Raw genomic sequence first — 19,099 nt, 5'->3', positions numbered from 1 at the left:
TTTTATTAACCATCTAGAAGAATTCTAGAGATAGACTGTAGTTTCAACAGGCAGTGGAACCATTCTTGACTGTGAATTATGAGTCTTTTTAAAAGAATTTATGTTTAATTGAATTATAAGTCTTAATAGCTGTATTTATTACATATCGGGACCCACTTTTTTGTGAAACATATGATACTAAAGAAAGGAAAGGTTTCACATTCAAATATTTGCTTTATACCCACCTGTTTGGAAACAGCAAACATAAAACCGAAAGTGGGCCGTAAACCAAACATGGCCCTTGGATATGTTTAGTTACCTCCACACATTGAGTCAACATTTCAAATTTAGGAGGCTCATGCAGAAGTTTAGGCTTCTCCAAGGACCAAATCTGGACCCCCTTGAGCCCATCCTACTGCTTGGTCTGTGTGCAGAGGCCACCCCTTCTGTGTGGGACATGTGTTTTTGGGGTTACCAGTCTCACCTGGCTTTTTCACTTACTCAGGTCATCAGCTTTCTGTCCATAAGCATTTGAGTTTCCAATTTTTGATTGATAGTTTATTTTGATAAATATTTGGAGGTTTTTAAAGACAGTCTAATTATAATTGATTTCATATTTTAAAAAATCTCTTAAGAATGGGATTGAATTTTTCAAATTAGAATTTTTAAGTTGGTTGTGGCGGTTTTGCACTGAATAACTCTCACAAACACACAAAATTATAAGAGACAGCGCAGGGAGAGCTGGTGGAAGAGCAACTCCCTGAGAAAATGTTGACCATGTATTTATTGGTAATTTTATGTTGCAATCTTTAACTAAGAGCAGTAAAGCAAGACAGACACCAGAACTCTAGGATTTTGGAAGCTTCCTCCTGGTGGTCTGGAGGTAATCACATGAGAGTCATCAAGAAGGGTCTTTGAAGATAAGGTGGGGAGGGCGCTCATTCTGCATGCAGTTAGCATCTAGCGAATGCTGACCTCTCAGCCAGAATGTCTAACTTAAGGAAGGGCGGTGGAAAGAGCAAGCAAGGAAGAGAGAATTAGTAAGATTAAATTCCAGGAGACATTTCTGAGAAAGCAGTAAAACAGGGTTCCCACAGTTAATTTTTTGGGGAAAAAAAAAAAAAAGTTTCTCTCTTTGTATGTTCATGTAGAGAATAATATTCCCACTGGAATGTCTGTAAACCTTTGAGTTTACTCATGGTCATCCTTGGATAGGTTATGCATGCTACAGATGGTATTATATATTTCTGCCTCAGCATTGTCCCTAAAATATGCAGTTGATACAGTAGCTAAATGATACCCGCACCCCCTGCATTGGGAGCTTGACACTTAGCCACTGGACCACCAGGGAAGGCCCAGAGGAGGAGCAGATTAGAGAAAGAAGGTGCACAGGGCGTTGAGGCGGGGGCTCTCTTTCATTTACTTTCTGACTTTTATTTTTAAGTTCAGAGAATCTATTGCACGGTTTTAATTTCGGTTTAGAAATAGGTTAACTGTGTACATTAGAAATGGTTTTCCCTGTTTTACAGGATGACCTGACACCACTGTTACTTGCGATATGTGAAAGGAGTGGGGTAATGGTGGAGTTTCTAGTGACGAAAAAAGCAAATATACATGCGGTTGATAAGATGAAAAGGTACCATTGTTCTTTTTCTTTTTAAAACCCTTAGTGCTGTTCTAGGATGGTAATATCAAGATTAAGTGAATAAGAGGATGCATTTGTGATCAGCACATCATCACTTAGGTAGAAAATCAATTATTCTGACTGGGAATCATGAACAATATATAGCAGGAATGTATAGCAGGATTCATATTCCTTTATAATATTGACTGATGTCATATGCAACCTCTTTTTGTTTGGTTGGTTCATCTTGTAATAGCTGAGGGATTTCAAATTAGTTTTATTAGCTTTGTGAAATATGGATTCTGCTTTTTTGTTTACCTCATGACAGTATCAAGTTTCTTAATTCTTTTAAAAGAATTCTTTAACCTCTACTTTGTATGTATCTATTTTTATAAGATGCATAGTAAACCTAAAAGACTTGATTTTGTCTTTTGGATAACTCTTTGTTTTAAATTACTTTGTTTGAAGAATGCTGATGTTATTAGGTTGCAAAAGAGTCAGATACAACATAGCGACTAAATAACAACAGCCACAAAAAGGTGATTATTACTCACTGTCACCAGATCCTGTGGGCTCATCAGGTTTTATCCTTTCTCATTTTAGTACATTTTGATATTTTCATTTTTAATGCAGGTAGAAGGAAGAAAGATAGCTTTGATTGGATTAACAGTTCCTTTAACAAAGACAAGTCAGAGGTGGACGATACAGACGAAAATGATGGGCTTTAGATTCAGGCTAGGTTCAATTCGTAGGTTTCCTACCGATTAGGGTTATTTATCATTAGCAAATAAGTTTCCTGATACACAAGGCAAATAGTAATGCATCTTTCAAAGGTGCCTGTGTGTAAGAAAGATTTTATATATAGTATTTCATTTGTAGTGCCTAGCACATGTTTGTCCACATCATTAACTGCCACCATGACTATTTTTATTCCCATTATTATCAATATTTTGATTTAAACCTGCCAAGTAGCCTTTCCTTAACCCAACCTCTAGCTGACTTTGAAGCCGAATATATCAGACTAAGGAGGAAATGGGGAATTTATCCCTTTAATAGTCATCTGCATCAGATAAGTGACCTCAGCATCGTTTCTTGTCCATCAAGGACTTTATTATTATTTTTAAAAAACATTTGTTTATTTGGCTGCATGGGGTCCTAGTTGTGGGAACTCTTAGTTGCAGCCTATGGGATCAAGTTCCCTGACCAGGGATGGACCTGGGCCCCCTGCATTGGGAGCCTGGAGTCTTACCCACTGGCCTAGCAGGGAAGTCCCCATTAGGGACTTTTGAAATAGTAAGTGCTGCTACCTGGCATCCCAGTGGGACAGGAGGCTTCTTTTCCGTCCCTTCATTTTAGCCTTGGAGGTAGTTTGCAAAGATGAACACTGATGCTGCTGCTGGTGCTGCTAAGTTGCCTCAGTCGTGTCCAACTCTGTGCGACCCCAGAGACAGCAGCCCACCAGGCTCCCCTGTCCCTGGGATTCTCCAGGCAAGAACACTGGAGTGGGTTGCCATTTCCTTCTCCAATGCATGAAAGGGAAAAGTGAAAGTGAAGTCGCTCAGTCGTGTCCGACTCCTAGTGACCCCATGGACTACAGCCCACCAGGCTCCTCCATCCATGGGATCTTGCAGGCAAGAGTACTGGAGTGGGGTGCCATTGATGAACACTTGAGCCTGTAAATAGTCAGTTCTTCATGAAAGGGCAAGGCGTTCACTTGGTAAAGCATATCAAATTAACTGTGTAAGTAAGTCAACTCAGCTTCCTGAGGCTGAAGTCATCTCTCTGTTGTTTTAGAACAGCCCTCATGCTTGCTGTCAAGTATGAATTACCAGATGTCGTCAGACTTCTTCTTCAGCAAGGTGCTGACATCGTTTCTCAAGATGTTTTTGGATGGACTGCAGAAGAATATGCTGTTATTAGTGGTTTTGATATGTAAGTGTTCACATTAAAATGCCAGTTCTCACTAAACTGCAGCCAAAAATAATGTTAACTGTAACTTGCTACGTGACCAGTGAGAGTTCCAGTTTGGTGCAGGCAGTTTGGAGAATGGTGGTAAGATGTTCCCCCTCAAGAGCTGAAAGCCAAGCAAAGGCCAGTTAGTTACCCTTGGCTGTGGGCTTAGGGTGCTTTATCTCAGGACATGTAGACCTTGATCCTTAGAAAGCTTGACATTAGCTATTTCATTCCAAGTGTGACCTCTCGATATGGCGTATGAACAGTGTCACAGTTGTGATATTTCTAACTAGTTCTTTGGGTCTTGAAATATTTAGTTCAGCAGCAAATCCTGTTTTCCCTTGAGGGCTTGCATCTCTGTACAATTCCGCTTGAATTTTCCAAGAACCTGGAGGATTCCCTAAGATCAACGAGACAGTCCTCTTCCACAAGTCTCTTTCTATTTTCTCCCCTCCAAATTGTGGAAGACAGTCCTCTTCCACAGTTTGGAGGGGAGAAAACAGTTCCTTCTCACCATTCTGTCGCTTGCATTGGTTCCACTGCTGCAGCACCGCTGCTACAGCTGGTCTTCACAGGGTCTGCTTGGCAGCTGGATCTGGAGTCTGGATGTGGCTCTATAAAGACCTTTAATAAAATCATTTTAAAAGGAAAAAAATAAAAACTCATCCCGCAGTGGGCTCACGATTGACCTTTGCTCCCAGGCCACCCCTCGGGGTCCAGGCTCCCCAGCCTTTAAGGTAATGCACACGTGGACTTCAGAGTGAGAGCTCCTTTGTTCTCATATGTATGCTTGTCGCTCAGTCACTGCTGCAAACAAAGCTCCAGCACCCAGTTCGGCAGCTGGGCCTCCTAGCTTCCCCCCTCACTCAGAGACCTTATGTGGAGCCCACATGGAAGCTTAGATCTTCACGATGAGGTACCCTTGAGGCTCTTATTTATCTTTTCTGCTAGCAGATGTCAGTGGGGACCATTTTAGGCTGTCAGAGAGGGTCAAGTGCTCCTGCAGGGATTGAGCAGACTTCCCTTTCTCCTTTGTATCTAGACTTGAACCTCAAGGTGGCTTTCTGTCCTGTGGGGGCACCTTTTCTTAGGTCACAGGTTCCCTGTCATCCTTCTCAGAGTAGTGGGTGCCAGCTTGCCTGAGATTCCCTAATTATGCTTGGCCCTTCATGGGATCTGTTTCCTGTAACAATGAAAATCTTCCAACAGATTTCTGTCTGCCTCCACCTTAAATGTTTTCAGAATCTGCCCCATAAGGAACCCATTCAGCAGAAATCCCTAAATCTCAAGTAAGATAGTTGAAATTCAGAGAGGTAAGCCCTGTCTAGAACTTGCCAGTACCCACTGTAAGAGTAGGGATATGTCCTCCAAGTGAATTGGAGAGAAACATGGAGATTAAACATCATTGTCAGAAACATCTGCTGGTTCAGAGTTTGAGTAGGTAGAGAAGGAAGAGTAGTGGTCCAGGCCAGGTCTTGATTGTGATTAGTTTTCTGCTCTTGGTGTAATTAGCTGCAATAATGGGGGAATCATGTTCTCTAATGTAGTGAATTCATATGTTATAAATAAATTCAGGTACACATTATAGAAAAGCTGAGGTTCCCTGAATTATAAACCACAAAAAACAGCTAATCACCAGAATTAATAACAGTTTCATGCAACACTTGAATGTTAAACGTATGAAAAAACACACATTGGGATTTACTTGGAATTCCAAAGTAGTTACAGCAATAAAGTTGAAGATGAAATTATTCCACTCTTTGTTTCTGCAAGCATTTTGGGGGTATATTATCTCATTACATCCTGTTAATCCTCTTGTGAAATAAGGTAGTAATATCCCAGTTGTGTAGAGGAAGACTTTGAACTGAAGAGAAACAACTCCTCCAGGAACAAAGAACAGTTGGTTATAGAGCTAGGATTTGCAACCTCGAGAGATTTTTCCTATGGCAAGCTAAATCTAGTTAATTATTGGAGCTGTACTGCCCTGAGTTCATGACTACTTCGTCTTCCTTTTCTTTCTCCTTTCAGTTCAGTTCAGTTGCTCAGTCGTGTTCAACTCTTTGGGACCCATGAACCACAGCACGCCAGGCCTCCCTGTCTGTCACCAACTCCGAGTTTACCCAAAATCATGTCCGTTGAGTCGGTGATGCCATCCAACCATCTCATCATCCTCTGTTGTCCCCTTCTCCTCCTGCCTTCAATCTTTTCCAGCATCAGGGTCTTTTCAAATGAGTCTGCTCTTAGCATCAGGTGGCCAAAATATTGGAGTTTCAGCTTCAAATCAGTCCTTCCAATGAACACCCAGTACTGATTTCCTTTAGGATGGACTGGTTGGATCTCCTTGCAGTCCAAAGGACTCTCAAGAGTCTTTTCCAAGACCGCAGTTGAGAAGCATCAATTGTTTGGCGCTCAGCTTTCTTTGTAGTCCAACTCACATCCATACATGACTACTGGAAAAACCATAACCTTGACTAGATGGACCTATGTTGAGAAAGTAATGTCTCTGCTTTTTAATATGCTAAGTTGCTCTAACTTTCTTTCCAAAGAGTAAGCGTCTTTTAATTTCTTGGCTGCAATCACCATCTGCAGTGATTTTGGAGCACAAAAAAACAAAGTCAGTCACTGTTTCCCCATCTATTTGCCATGAAGTGATGGGACCGGATGCCGTGGTCTTAGTTTTCTGAATGTTGAGCTTTAAGCCAACTTTTTCACTCTCTTCTTTCACTTTCGTCAAGAGGCTTTTTAATTCTTCTTCACTTTTTGCCATAAGGGTGGTGTCATCTGCATATCTGAGGTTATTGATATTTGTCCTGGCAATCTTGATTCCAGCTTGTGCTTCATCCAGCCCAGTGTTCCTCATAATGTACTCTGCATATAAGTTAAATAAGCAGGGTGAAAATATACCTTTACTTTCTCCTTTACTACATGTTAAATAAAAGTTTATAGAACTTAGAAACTTGAAATGTATGCGACAATTGAAATTTTGATATTATCTCTGACATTGTCTGAAATGATCTAAGAATTTGGTAGTTGTTTTTTGTATCAGCGTTAAAATATTATTTATTGCATTTTTAATACATAGCTTTCACCAACTGATTTCTGAATATAAAGAAAAGAGATCTAAAACTTCTCCTGAAAATAGCAACCCAGGTATGTCATCTGATGCTGAATTACTCTCGGTGATTCTACCATAGATAAAGTAGGAATGAGGACGTTTCAATAATGAAAGAAGTATGAAAAAATTAGTGTAAATTGCATGTGTATTTTATTTTTTAATTAATTTCTTTATACTCTAGTATTCAGAATTCTTTAAGAAGTTAATTGTAGGTGATTTAACATCAAAGACAGTATTGTCTGAAAAGAAATCCATCTCTTTAATATGGCCCCTAAAGTCCTATATTAGATCTTTGTGTAAATCAGAAAAAAAGTTTTTAAGTGAGTATGATGTATATTTCATCTATAGTCACAGTACAGCAGATTGGACATCTTATGAAAGTGAACTTTCATTTTTAGAAATGGTTTGCATTTAGTGAATGAATACTTAGTAGTCACTGTGTAGTGATTAGTCTCACTAAAATAGTTACCATCATTAAACCTGGGAACTTGAATAATCCCTTCCTGATAGGATAAGAAATGATAAACAATAACTGCAAAGCAGAGCCAGTGTGCAGCATAGTAATGAGAGATTATTTCTGAAAGACACCTACCTATTGTACAGAAGGCAAAGCAATGCCTGGTTGAGAACCAGTTATTTTGCCTATTGTACCAAGCAGGTCTAGATTACCAACTTCATTCCTTCAGATCCAGAGAGTGAGATAGGTTGACTTCATTAGGATCAGATATTTTCTTTTGTGTGTTGGACAATTGTCATGAGAGTATAGTTTTGTAAGAACAAGATGTTCTCTTGCCATCAGTTAAAAGATTATCATAATAGATATTCAAATAGAACAACTTGGGAGTCTGCAGGTTCTAATAAAAGCACAAAAATACTTGGCATTAACAAAAACAGCATTGGGTCCACTGGATGTGGCATCTAGCACATTGTACAGGGTATCCAAGGATAAGTTTAACTGAGTAGACCTCTATCTAATCAAAGGGTCTTCCCAGGTGGCTCAGTAGTAGAGAATCCACCCGCCAATGCAGGAGATATGGCTTGATCCCTGTGTCGGGAAGATCCCCTGGAGAAGAAAATGGCAACCCACTCCAGTACTCTTGCTTGGGAAATCCCATGGACAGAAGGGCCTGGTGAGCTGTAGTCCATGGGGTCACAAGAGTCAGACACAATTTGGTGACTGAACAACAAAAATATCTATCAAAGAACAGTAGGTTGGTTTATTACACTAGTCAGAGGAGATACAGAGATGACAGTGTCTTGGTCTTCAATACGCTCAGAATAGAGTTTTCTCTGGTTAATTTCTGTATTTTTCTAAAGAAAATTTTCAAAGAAAACATGCTTATTTATTTGTTCATTTGTTCACTAAACAGATAAATTTCAAGTGTCTTTTATGTACTAAGCATTGTTGTGATGTCACAGGGTGAAAACATTTAAAAATCACTGCCCCTGCTCCCCTTGCTCAAGCTTGCAGTGCTCCTCTCCCCATGGAGTCACTGCATGTGAGTTATCCCTCCAGCATCAGATCATGACGACCCCTGGGAAATGTTGTCCAGCAGCACCAGAGTCTGTGGCTCCCTCCATCCTTCCCTCCCTCCCCTTGTTCATCAGCTTAGGATGTGATGATGTATGCCTTCCAAGCTGAAAAAGCATGATTTCTATAAACATTTGCCTTATAATGGGAAGGATTGATATAATGATATCCCTCACTAGTACACAGCACTCTTTGGACCATCCTGCTCTGTGTGGTCCAGATACTCTTGCTAGTATCTGGACTAGCAAGATAGTGCTAATGGAAGGAGATAGTCTCAAGAGATTCTTTTTAAACATGTTAGTATATATATATATATATATGTATATATATACACACACACACACACACACACACACACACAGAAGCTGAACTTTTTTAAAAAGTTATATATATATATATATATATATATATATATATATGGAACTTTTTTTAAAAGTTCAGCTTCTGTGCATATATGTATATATACACACACACACACACTAACATGTTTAAAAAGTTCTATCTATCTATCTATCTATATATATATATATACATATAGAACTTTTTTTAAAAGTTCAGCTTCTATGTACCCTATGTTCATGCTCACCACTACAAGTCTAGTCCCCATTCTCACCACTGAGTTGAGCCCCTTTACCCGTTGGCCTCCCCCACCTACCTTTCAAGAGATTATCCTTTCTAAGCCTGGAATCACTACATCTTTCATACTTCTCTTGCCTTTGGAAAGAGGGTCAGGAAGAGAAGAGTTTTGTTTCCGATGTTTTACCACGCTCTGAGGTTCAGTGCCTTTGACCAAGCTTCCTTGTGATAGGGCGTTTTCACTGTGAACTGAAGAGCCAGAGAAGTTGTCATGTCCCAGCAAGACACCTATAGTCTCTGTTCAGGGCTCCAGGCAATAGAAATCCAGAAACACTGTGCTGTTTAAGCGTGCTATTGTCAGCTTATAGTACTGATTGTATTAATGGTATAGTATCATTTTCTGTCAGTCTCCTGGAGTTTGGTTAGGATTATGGTCATTGTAAACAGCAGTTCTTTTCTTTGTTATTTTGTTTTGCATTTGATGACTATAAAGGGGAGGAGTGGTTCTTAGGCATTAGTGGCCTACGAGTATAGTACAACCACTGTCCCCTTCCTCTAGTGTGGCCTCCAGGTGTGGTTTGAAAGGAATACTTTTAAACAAAGCCTCAGTGTTGAGGTTTTAATATGCTGTATTTTTCTTCCATTGATTTAAAATGTATCTTGCTTTTTTCTTTAATAGTGGATGAGAGTTCTGAAGAGCACTCTTCAAGGAGGTAGGATTTTATGGATGTTTTAAATTATATGTTTAACTAAGGCAACATGGAGAAGAGAAATTAATGGTTGTTGAGTGTTCTACCCTGGGTTAGACACTGCATTACGTGCTTAACATCTGTGACCTCATAGGGTCATCACAGCAGCTTTATAAAGTAGCCGTGTCCTACTTTTACTTAATTAGGCAACTGTGGTTTCAGAGGGTTTATGAATTGATCCTGGTTAATGAATCGACCCTGGTTAAAATGAGTTGACCTGTGATTTGACAATTGGCCTTCCTGGCTCCCACATCCACTCCCATGGCCCTCAGCAGAGACTGAGAAGTACCCATGTAGCATATAAGTTAAAGATATAAATTAGTTCTTTGACTTGTGTACATTTTAAGTTTCGACATTGTGAGGAAACTCCCTGTACTCCCTCTTAGAGTAAAGGAGAGAAGTGGTGCCATCTCAGTAAGTGGTATCCCTGCTGACGAACCAGGACTCCCATTTTAGACGGACTCAGATTCGTCTCTGAACCTTGAACAGACAATGAAGAAGGAAAAGCCTATTCTTCCTCTTTGCTTTAAGTCATCAGGTTTATTCCAGTTTGGGCAAACAAGAATTATTTCAGTCCATCAATGGGATTTTCAGTTCAGCTATTAGAACTTTTGGTGAAAACAAATTATTTTTAGGCTCTGCCGATATATTGGCTGTCACTCTCTGTTACGGAAACTAAGAATGAGTGTTAACTAGATATTTCATTGGTTAACAGATTGTTAATATGGTTAATGTCCATGAGAGATAGATGCAGAAATAAGTAATGAAAAACTTTTTTGGAGACTTCCCTGGGGGTGCAACGGTTAAGATGTTTAGTAAGACATCTTCCAATGTAGGCAGTGTGGGTTCGATACTCGGTCAGAGAAGCTAAGATCTCACATGACCCGGGGTCAGACAGCCAAAACATAAAATAGAAGCACTATTGGAACTAATTCAGTAAAGACTTTAAAAGTGGTCCACATTAAGAAATCTTTAAAAAGATTAAAGCTGTTTTAAAACAGGCCAAATTTTATTCATGTCAAGAAAGTTCATTTAATATATAGACAAACTTTCACTTGTTTTTTTTTCCTTTTATTCAAGGACATGAGCTCACTCATTTTTATTGTATGTTTTTGCTTTAAAGGTTTCCCAACAAACCTGGCGTTGATTTAGGGCATACATCAAACGATGAAGTCTTAGGTTTTAAAACTAAGGTAAAGTGTTCTGTTGTGAAATTAGTTTTCCTGCTCTGAAATTAGTTTCATGTAGTATTAGATGTCTTATGATTAGACAGTGGAAGTGACAAACAGATTCAAGGGATTAGATCTGATAAACAGAGTGCCTGAAGAACTATGGATGGAGATTCGTGACATTGTACAAGAGGCAGTGATCAAGACCATCCCCAAGAAAAAGAAAAGCAAAAAGGCAAAATGGTTGTCTGAGGAGGCCTTCCAAATAGCTGAGGAAAGAAGAGAAGCAAAAGGCAAAGGAGAAATGGAAAGATATACCTATTTAAATGCAGAGTTCCAAAGAATAGCAAGGAGAGATAAGAAAGCCTTTCTCAGTGATGAAGGCAAAGAAACAGAGGAAACAATAGAATGGGAAAGGCTAGAGATCTCTTTAAGAAAATTAGAGGTACCAAGGGAACATTTCATGCAAAGATGGACACCATAAAGGACGAAATGGTATGGATCTAAGAGAAGCAGAAGATATTAAGATGAGGTGGCAAGAATACACAGAACTCTACAAAAAAGATCTTTATGACCCAGATAACCAGGATGGTGTGATCACTCACCTAGAGCCAAACATCCTGGAACGCGAAGTCAAGTAGGCCTTAAGAAGCATCACTATGAACAAAGCTAGTGGAGGTGATGGAATTGCAGTTGAGCTATTTCAAATCCTCAAAGATGATGCTGTGAAAGTGCTGCACTCAATAGGCCAGCAAATCTGGAAAACTCATCAGTGGCCACAGGACTGGAAGAGGTCAGTTTTCCTTCCAATCCCAAAGAAAGGCAGTGCCAAAGAATGTTCAAACTACCACATAATGGCACACATCTCACATGCTAGCAAAGTAATGCTCAAAATTTTCCAAGCCTGGCTTCAAGAGTACATGAACCATGAACTTCAGATGTTCAAGCTGGATTTAGAAAAGGCAGAGGAACCAAAGATCAAATTGTCAACATCCTCTGGATCATAAAAAAAGCAAGTGAGTTCCAGAAATGCATCTACTTCTGTTTTATTGACCATGCTAAACCATTTGACTCTGTGGATCACAATAAAGTGTAGAAAATTCTTCAAGAGATGGGAATACCAGACCATCTGACCTGCCTCCGGAGAAATCTGTATACAGGACAAGAAGCAACAGTTAGAACTGGATATGGAACAATAGACTGGTTCCAAATCAGGAAAGGAGTACATCAAGGATGTAAATTGTCACCCTGCTTATTCAACTTATATGCAGAATACATCATGCAAAATGCCAGGCTGGATGAAGCACAAGCTGGAATTAAGATAGCTAGAAGAAATATCAATAACCTCAGATATGCAGATGACACCACCATGATGGCAGAAATTGAAGAACTAAAGAGCCTCTTGATGAAAGTGAAAGAGGAGAGTGAAAAAGTTGACTTACAACTCAACATTCAGAAAATTAAGATCATGGCATCTGGTCCCATCACTTCATGGCAAATAGATGGGGAAACAATGGAAACAGTGACAGACTTCTTTTTTGGGGCTTCAAAATCACTGCAGATGGTGACTGCAGCCATGAAATTAAAAGACACTTGCTCCTTGGATGAAAAGCTATGACCAACCTAGACAGCAGATTGAAAAGCAGGGACATTACTTTCCTAGCAAAGTAGTGTCTAGTCTAAGCTATGGTTTTTCTAGTAGTCATGTATGGATGTGAGAGTTGCACTATAAAGCAGGATGAGAGCTGAAGAATTGATGCTTTTGAACTGTGGTGTTGGAGAAGACTCTTCAGGGTCCCTTGGACTGCAAGGAGATCCAATCAGTCCATTCTAAAGGAAATAAGTCCTGAATGTTCATTGAAAGGACTGATGCTGAAGCTGAAACTCCAATAGTTTGGTCATCTGATGTGAAGAGCCGATTCATTGGAAAATACCGATTCTGGGAAAGTTTGAAGGCGGGAGGAGAAGGGGACGACAGAGGATGAGATGGTTGGATGGCATCACTGACTCAATGGACAGGAGTCTGTAAAACCTCTGGGAGTTGGTGATGAACAGGGAAGCCTAGTGTGCTGCAGTCCATGGGATCACAAAGAGTCACACACAACTGAGCAACTGAACTGAGCTGAACTGATGTTGATATTTTCATAAAATTTGAAGAACAGTGTAGATGCATAAAGATATATTAATAAAATCATATGAAACAGAGGCTTTGCTCATAGTATATCTTTAAGAATACTGATCTATTGTATATAAATTCTAAATATATGTGTTTCTCCACATACCTTATTATACTTGTTTTTTTTTTTTTTTCCGTAAAGTTTGTTCTTGACTAGAAATGTCTCTTTTTCCTTTCTTCTTCCTCCTCTACCTTTTTTTAATTTTTTAAAAAAAATATTTACTGTTAACCTAATTTTTCCTTGCAGAACACATTTCTTCAATGTCTGTTCTTGCAGTCCATCTCTCTCTGCCTCTATTGTGAACATGTTTGCTTATGGCTTTCTATTTAGAGTGTGGCTTTCATTCATGATCATTGCCCTATGGGTTTAACCTTGTTTTTTCCCTGTTTCATAGAAGCAGCTGAATTTTTTCCCTGTTTCATTTATCTCTAGCTGTTTGACAAACAGAATAGAAGTAGCTTATCCTATCTGCAGTTCTAGCCCATCTAAATGAGGTTCTGTTAAAACCTAAACTTTCATATTTCCCTTCACAAGTGATAATCCATGTATATATTAATCATGGAAGCAAATTTCAAAATATAGCAATTAATTTAAATGTCTTAGTTTTTCAATAGTGCTCTAAACTACCGGGGATAAATTATTACTCTAGAACATTTTGGTAGAGAAAGTAATCTAGTGGGTGTCCTAGTATTTGTATAGCAGTCAATTAGGGGTAAGGAGAGGAGCATCTGGTGCTTCTGATGTCATCTGTCATAATCCTTTCCCCATGAGCAGGTCAGTCAGTGACAGAACTGTGATTTGAATCCACATCTGAATGACTCCAGAGCCTGTGCTCTTTGTGTTAGATCATAGAGGAATGGGGGATGTTATAATTCTTTTATTCAGGTTGATACTTGTTATATCCTTCAAGCTCTTATTTTCTTCCCCAGCATGTCCTGAAACCAAAGTTAATGAAGCTAATGAAGGCTTCTCAGCAATCCAAGAGAAACAGTAAGTTATTTGAAGACTGTCCTCCAGGTGTTATTCCTTGATTTGAAATGACACATGTTCTCATGTACTCTCTCCTGTTTTCACTGTACTAGAAGCAAAATGTGGCATTTTGAGACCAGAGAGTATAGCTTTTTCTCAGGACAATAATTCTGGTAGTAATGTTGAAGATGTGGTTGAAACATTTCCCAAACCATCACCCTGGTTTGAGGGCATCTGTCATCCTGCCTTCCCATTGCCTGAGCCTGTTCCAAAACTTCTCAAGTCTGTAGCAGGCCTTGGTCGTATAAAGGTAAGTTGTTCTGTTTGTAACTCTTCTTTCCCTGTATTTGTTCACATACCATTCCCCTGATCCTTATGATGACAAAAAGGATCCCACCACAGAAATAGAAACCCTCAAAGTCACAATACAAAATGGTGTGATAATAAAAGCCATACATGTGCATGCCATTATGAAAGAAAAGAATTACAAAGCACTGAGGAGTGAACTCTGGGAGTTGGTGATGGACAGGGAGGCCTGGTGTGCTGCAATTCATGGGGTCGCAAAGAGTCGGACACGACTGAGCGACTGAACTGAACTGAACTGAGGAAAAAAAGCTAGACGAATATGAAGATGAGGAGGAGGATGAAGGGGAAGAATTCCTTTAAGAAGGACAAGATGAATATAAGATGGAATGAGAGTGAAAATAAGACAGGTATTATACAAACACAACAGAAATAGTGGGGGTCAGTCAGACCAGGAATTCTATATTATAAATATGCGAGAAATTATTTCAAATTCAACTTAAGAAGAGAAAGTGAGGTCGTAAAAAAAACAATGCTCATACTCTTTTGAATGACATATAGCTGATTTTTATGAAGAACTAAAATGTGTCCCTTATTTTTTTTGGTGGTTGTTTTCAAGGTTGGTGATCTTGTTTTTTTGTTGAAGTGTAGTCAGTTTAAAATACTGTGTAAGTTTCAGGTGTACAGCAATGTGATTTGTTTACACTTGTATGTATATATATATTTTTTGAATACAGTTCCCTCTGGAAGTTCATTTAAATTTGAAGTGATTTCTCTTTTCAAAAAAATTCTCACTTTGAAATTAATGAAGCTATGTCTTCTATTTAACCTAGCAAAACTTTCATTTTGAGACAATTCAAGATGAGCCCTGTTTTAGGCCTTCAGAGACGTATTATGAATTAAGAATTTTTGGCCCTTCTGTTTCTTGTGGTTTCTAACTTCAGTTCAGTTCAGTCGCTCAGTCGTGTCCAATGATAAATACTTAATGTACTTATCTAATTTATCTTACTGTTTGCTATAACCTTGGTGGGTGGTTTAGATCTTTCTGAAAATAAAGAGGAAATGCATAAGCATTTTATCTATTCTTTTTACTAAAATTATAATTCATAATTTTATAAATGAGATTCTTAATCTCTCTTCATTAAATGAGAAAATTTTCAGCTGCAACACTCTGAAAGAAGAAATGCAGAAGTATATTTTTTCCTCTGTAGAGATTCTAATTTCTTTTTTCTGAATGTCAGCAAATAATGGGTAATTACATACATTAAATGAATGAAATCACGATTTATGCTTTTTTCTTATATAGACTACTTGTTATTATAAAATCATAAGGAAAGAAAAATTACCACCAGAGTTTATAAAATTATCTGTGGAAGATATTTTTTCTTTTAAAAATATCTCTAGCAACATGTACATTCCACGTTTTTTAAATTTATTTACTTCTTATTTTAATTGGAGGCTAATTACTTTACAGTATTGTAGTGGTTTTGCCATACACTGACATGAATCAGCCATGGATGTACATACGCTCCCCATCCTGAACTCCCCTCCCACGTTCCTCCTCATCCCATCCCCTCTGGGTCATCCCAGTGCACCAGCCCTGAGCACCCTGTCTCATGCATTGAACCTTGACTGGCGATCTGTTTCACATATGATAATATACATGTTTCAATGCTATTCTCTCAAGTCATCCCACCCTTGCCTTCTCCCATAGAGTCCAAAAGACTGTTCTTTACATCTGTATCTCTTTTGCTATCTCACATATAGGGTTATCGTTACCATCTTTCTAAATTCCATATATATGTGTTAGTATACTGTATTGGTGTTTTTCTTTCTGGCTTACTTCACTCTGTATAATAGGCTCCAGTTTCATCCACCTCATTAGAACTGATTTCAATGTATTCTTTTTAATGGCTGTGTAATATTCCATTGTGTATATGTACCACAGCTTTCTTATCCATTCGTCTGCTGATGGACATCCAGGTTGCTTCCATGTCCTGGCTATTATAAACAGTGCTGTGGTGAACATTGGGGTACACATGTCTCTTTCCCTTCTGGTTTCCTCGGTGTGTATGCCCAGCAGTGGGATTGCTGGGTCGTATGGCAGTTCTATTTCCAATTTTTAAGGAATCTCCACACTGTAAGGAATTCTCCATAGTGGCTGTACTAGTTTGCATTCCCACCAACAATGTAAGAGGGTTCCCTTTTCTCCACACTCTCTCCAGCATTTATTGTTTGCAGACTTTTGGATAGCAGCCATTCTGACTAGCGTGAGATGGTACCTCATTGTGGTTTTGATTTGCATTTTTCTGATAATGAGTAACGTTGAACATCTTTTCATGTGTTTGTTAGCCATCTGTATGTCTTCTTTGGAGAAATGTCTGTTTAGTTCTTTGGCCCATTTTTTGATTGAGTCGTTTATTTTTCTGGAATGAGGTGCCAGGAGCTGGTTGTATATTTTTGAGATTAATTCTTTGTCAGTTGCTTCATTTGCTATTATTTTCTCCCATTCTGAAGGCTGTTTTTGACCTTGCTTATAGTTTCCTTCATTGTGCAAAAGCCTTTAAGTTTAATTAGGTCCCATTTGTTTATTTTTGCTTTTATTTCCATTACTCTGGGAGGTGGGTCATAGAAGACCCTGCTGTGATTTATGTTGGAGAGTGTTTTGCCTATGTTTTCCTCTAGGAATTTTATAGTTTCTGGTCTTACGTTGAGATCTTTAATCCATTTTGAGTTTATTTTTGTGTATGGTATTAGAAAGTGTTCTAGTTTCATTCTTTTACAAGTGGTTGACTAGTTTTCCCAGCACCACTTGTTAAAGAGACTGTCTTTTGTCCATTGTATATTCTTGCCTCCTTTGTCATCAATAAGGTGTCCATAGGTGCATGGATTTATCTCTGGGCTTTCTATTTTGTTCCATTGATCTATATTTCTGTCTTTGTGCCAGTACCATACTGTCTTGATGACTGTAGCTTTGTAGTATAGCCTGACGTCAAGCAGGTTGATTCCTCCAGTTCCATTCTTTCACAAGATTGCTTTGGCTATTAGAGGTTTTTTGTATTTCCATACAAATTGTGAAATTATTTGTTCTAGCTCTGTGAAGAATACCGTTGGTAGCTTGATAGGGATTGCATTGAATCTATAGATTGCTTTGGGTAGTATACTCATTTTCACTATATTGATTCTTCCAATCCATGAACATGGTATATTTCTCCATCTATTTGTGTCCTCTTTGATTTCTTTCAACAGTGTTTTATAGTTTTCTATATATAGATCTTTTGTTTCTTTAGGTAGGTATATTCCAAGTATTTTATTCTTTTTGTTGCAATGGTGAATGGAATTGTTTCCTTAATTTCTCTTTCTGTTTTCTCATTGTTCGTGTATAGGAATGCAAGGGATTTCTGTGTGTTGATTTTATGTCCTGCAACTTTACTGTATTCATTGATTAGCTCTAGTAATTTTCTGGTGAAGTCTTTATGGTTTTCTATGTAGAGGATCATGTCATCTGCAAACAGTGAGAGTTTTACTTCTTTTCCAATCTGGATTCCTTTTACTTCTTTTTCTGCTCTTATTACTGTGGCCAAAACTTCCAAAACTATGTTGAATAGTAGTGGTGAGAGTGGGCACCCTTGTCTTGTTCCTGACTTTAGGGGAAATGCTTTCAATTTTTCACCACTGAGGATAATGTTTGCGGTGAGTTTGTCATATATAGCTTTTATTATGTTGAGGTACGTTCCTTCTGTTCCTGCTTTCTGGAAAGTTTTTATCATAAATGGATGTTGAATTTTGCCAAAGGCTTTCTCTGCATCTATTGAGATAATCATACGGTTTTTATCTTTCAATTTGTTAATGTGGTGTATTACATTGATTGATTTGCGGATATTGAAAAATCCTTGCATCCCTGGGATAAAGCCCATTTGGTCATAATGTATGATGTTTTAATATGTTGTTGGATTCTGTTTGCTAGAATTTTGTTAAGGATCTTTGCATCTATGTTCATCAGTGATATTGGCCTGTAGTTTTCTTTTTTTGTGGCATCTTTGTCTGGTTTTGGTATTAGGGTGATGGTGGCCTCATAGAATGAGTTTGGAAGTTTACCTTCCTCTGCAATTTTCTGGAAGAGTTTCAGTAGGATAGGTGTTAGGTCTTCTCTAAATTTCTGGTAGAATTCAGCTGTGAAGCCGTCTGGTCCTGGGCTTTTGTTTGCTAGAAGATTTCTGATTACAGTTTCAATTTCCGTGTTTGTGATGGGTCTGTTAAGATTTTCTATTTCTTCCTGCTTCAGTTTTGAAAAATTATACTTTTCTAAGAATTTGTCCATTTCTTCCACGTTGTCCATTTTTTTGGCATATAGTTGCTGATAGTAGTCTCTTATGATCCTTTGTATTTCTGTGTTGTCTGTTGTGATGTCTTCATTTTAATTTCTAATTTTGTTGATTTGATTTTTCTCCCTTTGTTTCTTGATGAGTCTGGCTAATGGTTTGTCAATTTTATTTATCTTCTCAAATAAACAACTTTTAGCTTTGTTGATTTTTGCTATGGTCTCTTTTGTTTCTTTTGCATTTCTTTCTGCCCTAATTTTTAAGATTTCTTTCCTTCTACTAACCCTGGGGTTCTTCGTTTTTTCCCTTTCTAGTTGCTTTAGGTATAGAGTTAGGTTATTTGACTTTTTTCTTGTTTCTTGGGGTAAGCCTGTATTGCTATGAGCCTTCCCCTTAGCACTGCTTTTACGGTGTCCCATAGGTTTTGGGTTGTTTTGTTTTCATTTTCCTTCCTTTGTATGCATATTTTGATTTCTTTTTTGATTTCTTCTGTGATTTGTTGGTTATTCAGAAGCGTGTTGCTCAGCCTCTATATGTTGGAATTTTTAATAGTTTTTCTCCTATAATTGACATCTAATCTTACTGCATTGTGGTCAGAAAAGATGCTTGGAATGATTTCAATTTTTTGAATT

At 38.3% G+C, this 19,099-nt stretch overlaps 1 protein-coding gene across 1 annotated transcript in view; it reads left to right on the top strand.

Moving 5' to 3' along the window:
• LOC129626159 (ankyrin repeat domain-containing protein 62-like) overlaps positions 1–19,099 on the top strand; it is a 68,970-nt gene that overhangs the window by 5,825 nt on the left and 44,046 nt on the right. Inside the window, exons 4-10 of the mRNA XM_055545366.1 lie at positions 1,509–1,615; positions 3,398–3,535; positions 6,639–6,706; positions 9,458–9,491; positions 10,651–10,720; positions 13,803–13,863; positions 13,956–14,152. Coding sequence (XP_055401341.1) covers positions 1,509–1,615; positions 3,398–3,535; positions 6,639–6,706; positions 9,458–9,491; positions 10,651–10,720; positions 13,803–13,863; positions 13,956–14,152 — 675 coding nt within the window. The remainder of the gene's footprint in view (positions 1–1,508; positions 1,616–3,397; positions 3,536–6,638; positions 6,707–9,457; positions 9,492–10,650; positions 10,721–13,802; positions 13,864–13,955; positions 14,153–19,099) is intronic.

Source organism: Bubalus kerabau, chromosome 13 (assembly GCF_029407905.1).
Source record: "Bubalus kerabau isolate K-KA32 ecotype Philippines breed swamp buffalo chromosome 13, PCC_UOA_SB_1v2, whole genome shotgun sequence".
NCBI lineage: Eukaryota > Metazoa > Chordata > Mammalia > Artiodactyla > Bovidae > Bubalus > Bubalus kerabau.
This window is presented reverse-complemented; position numbering and strand designations above follow the sequence as displayed.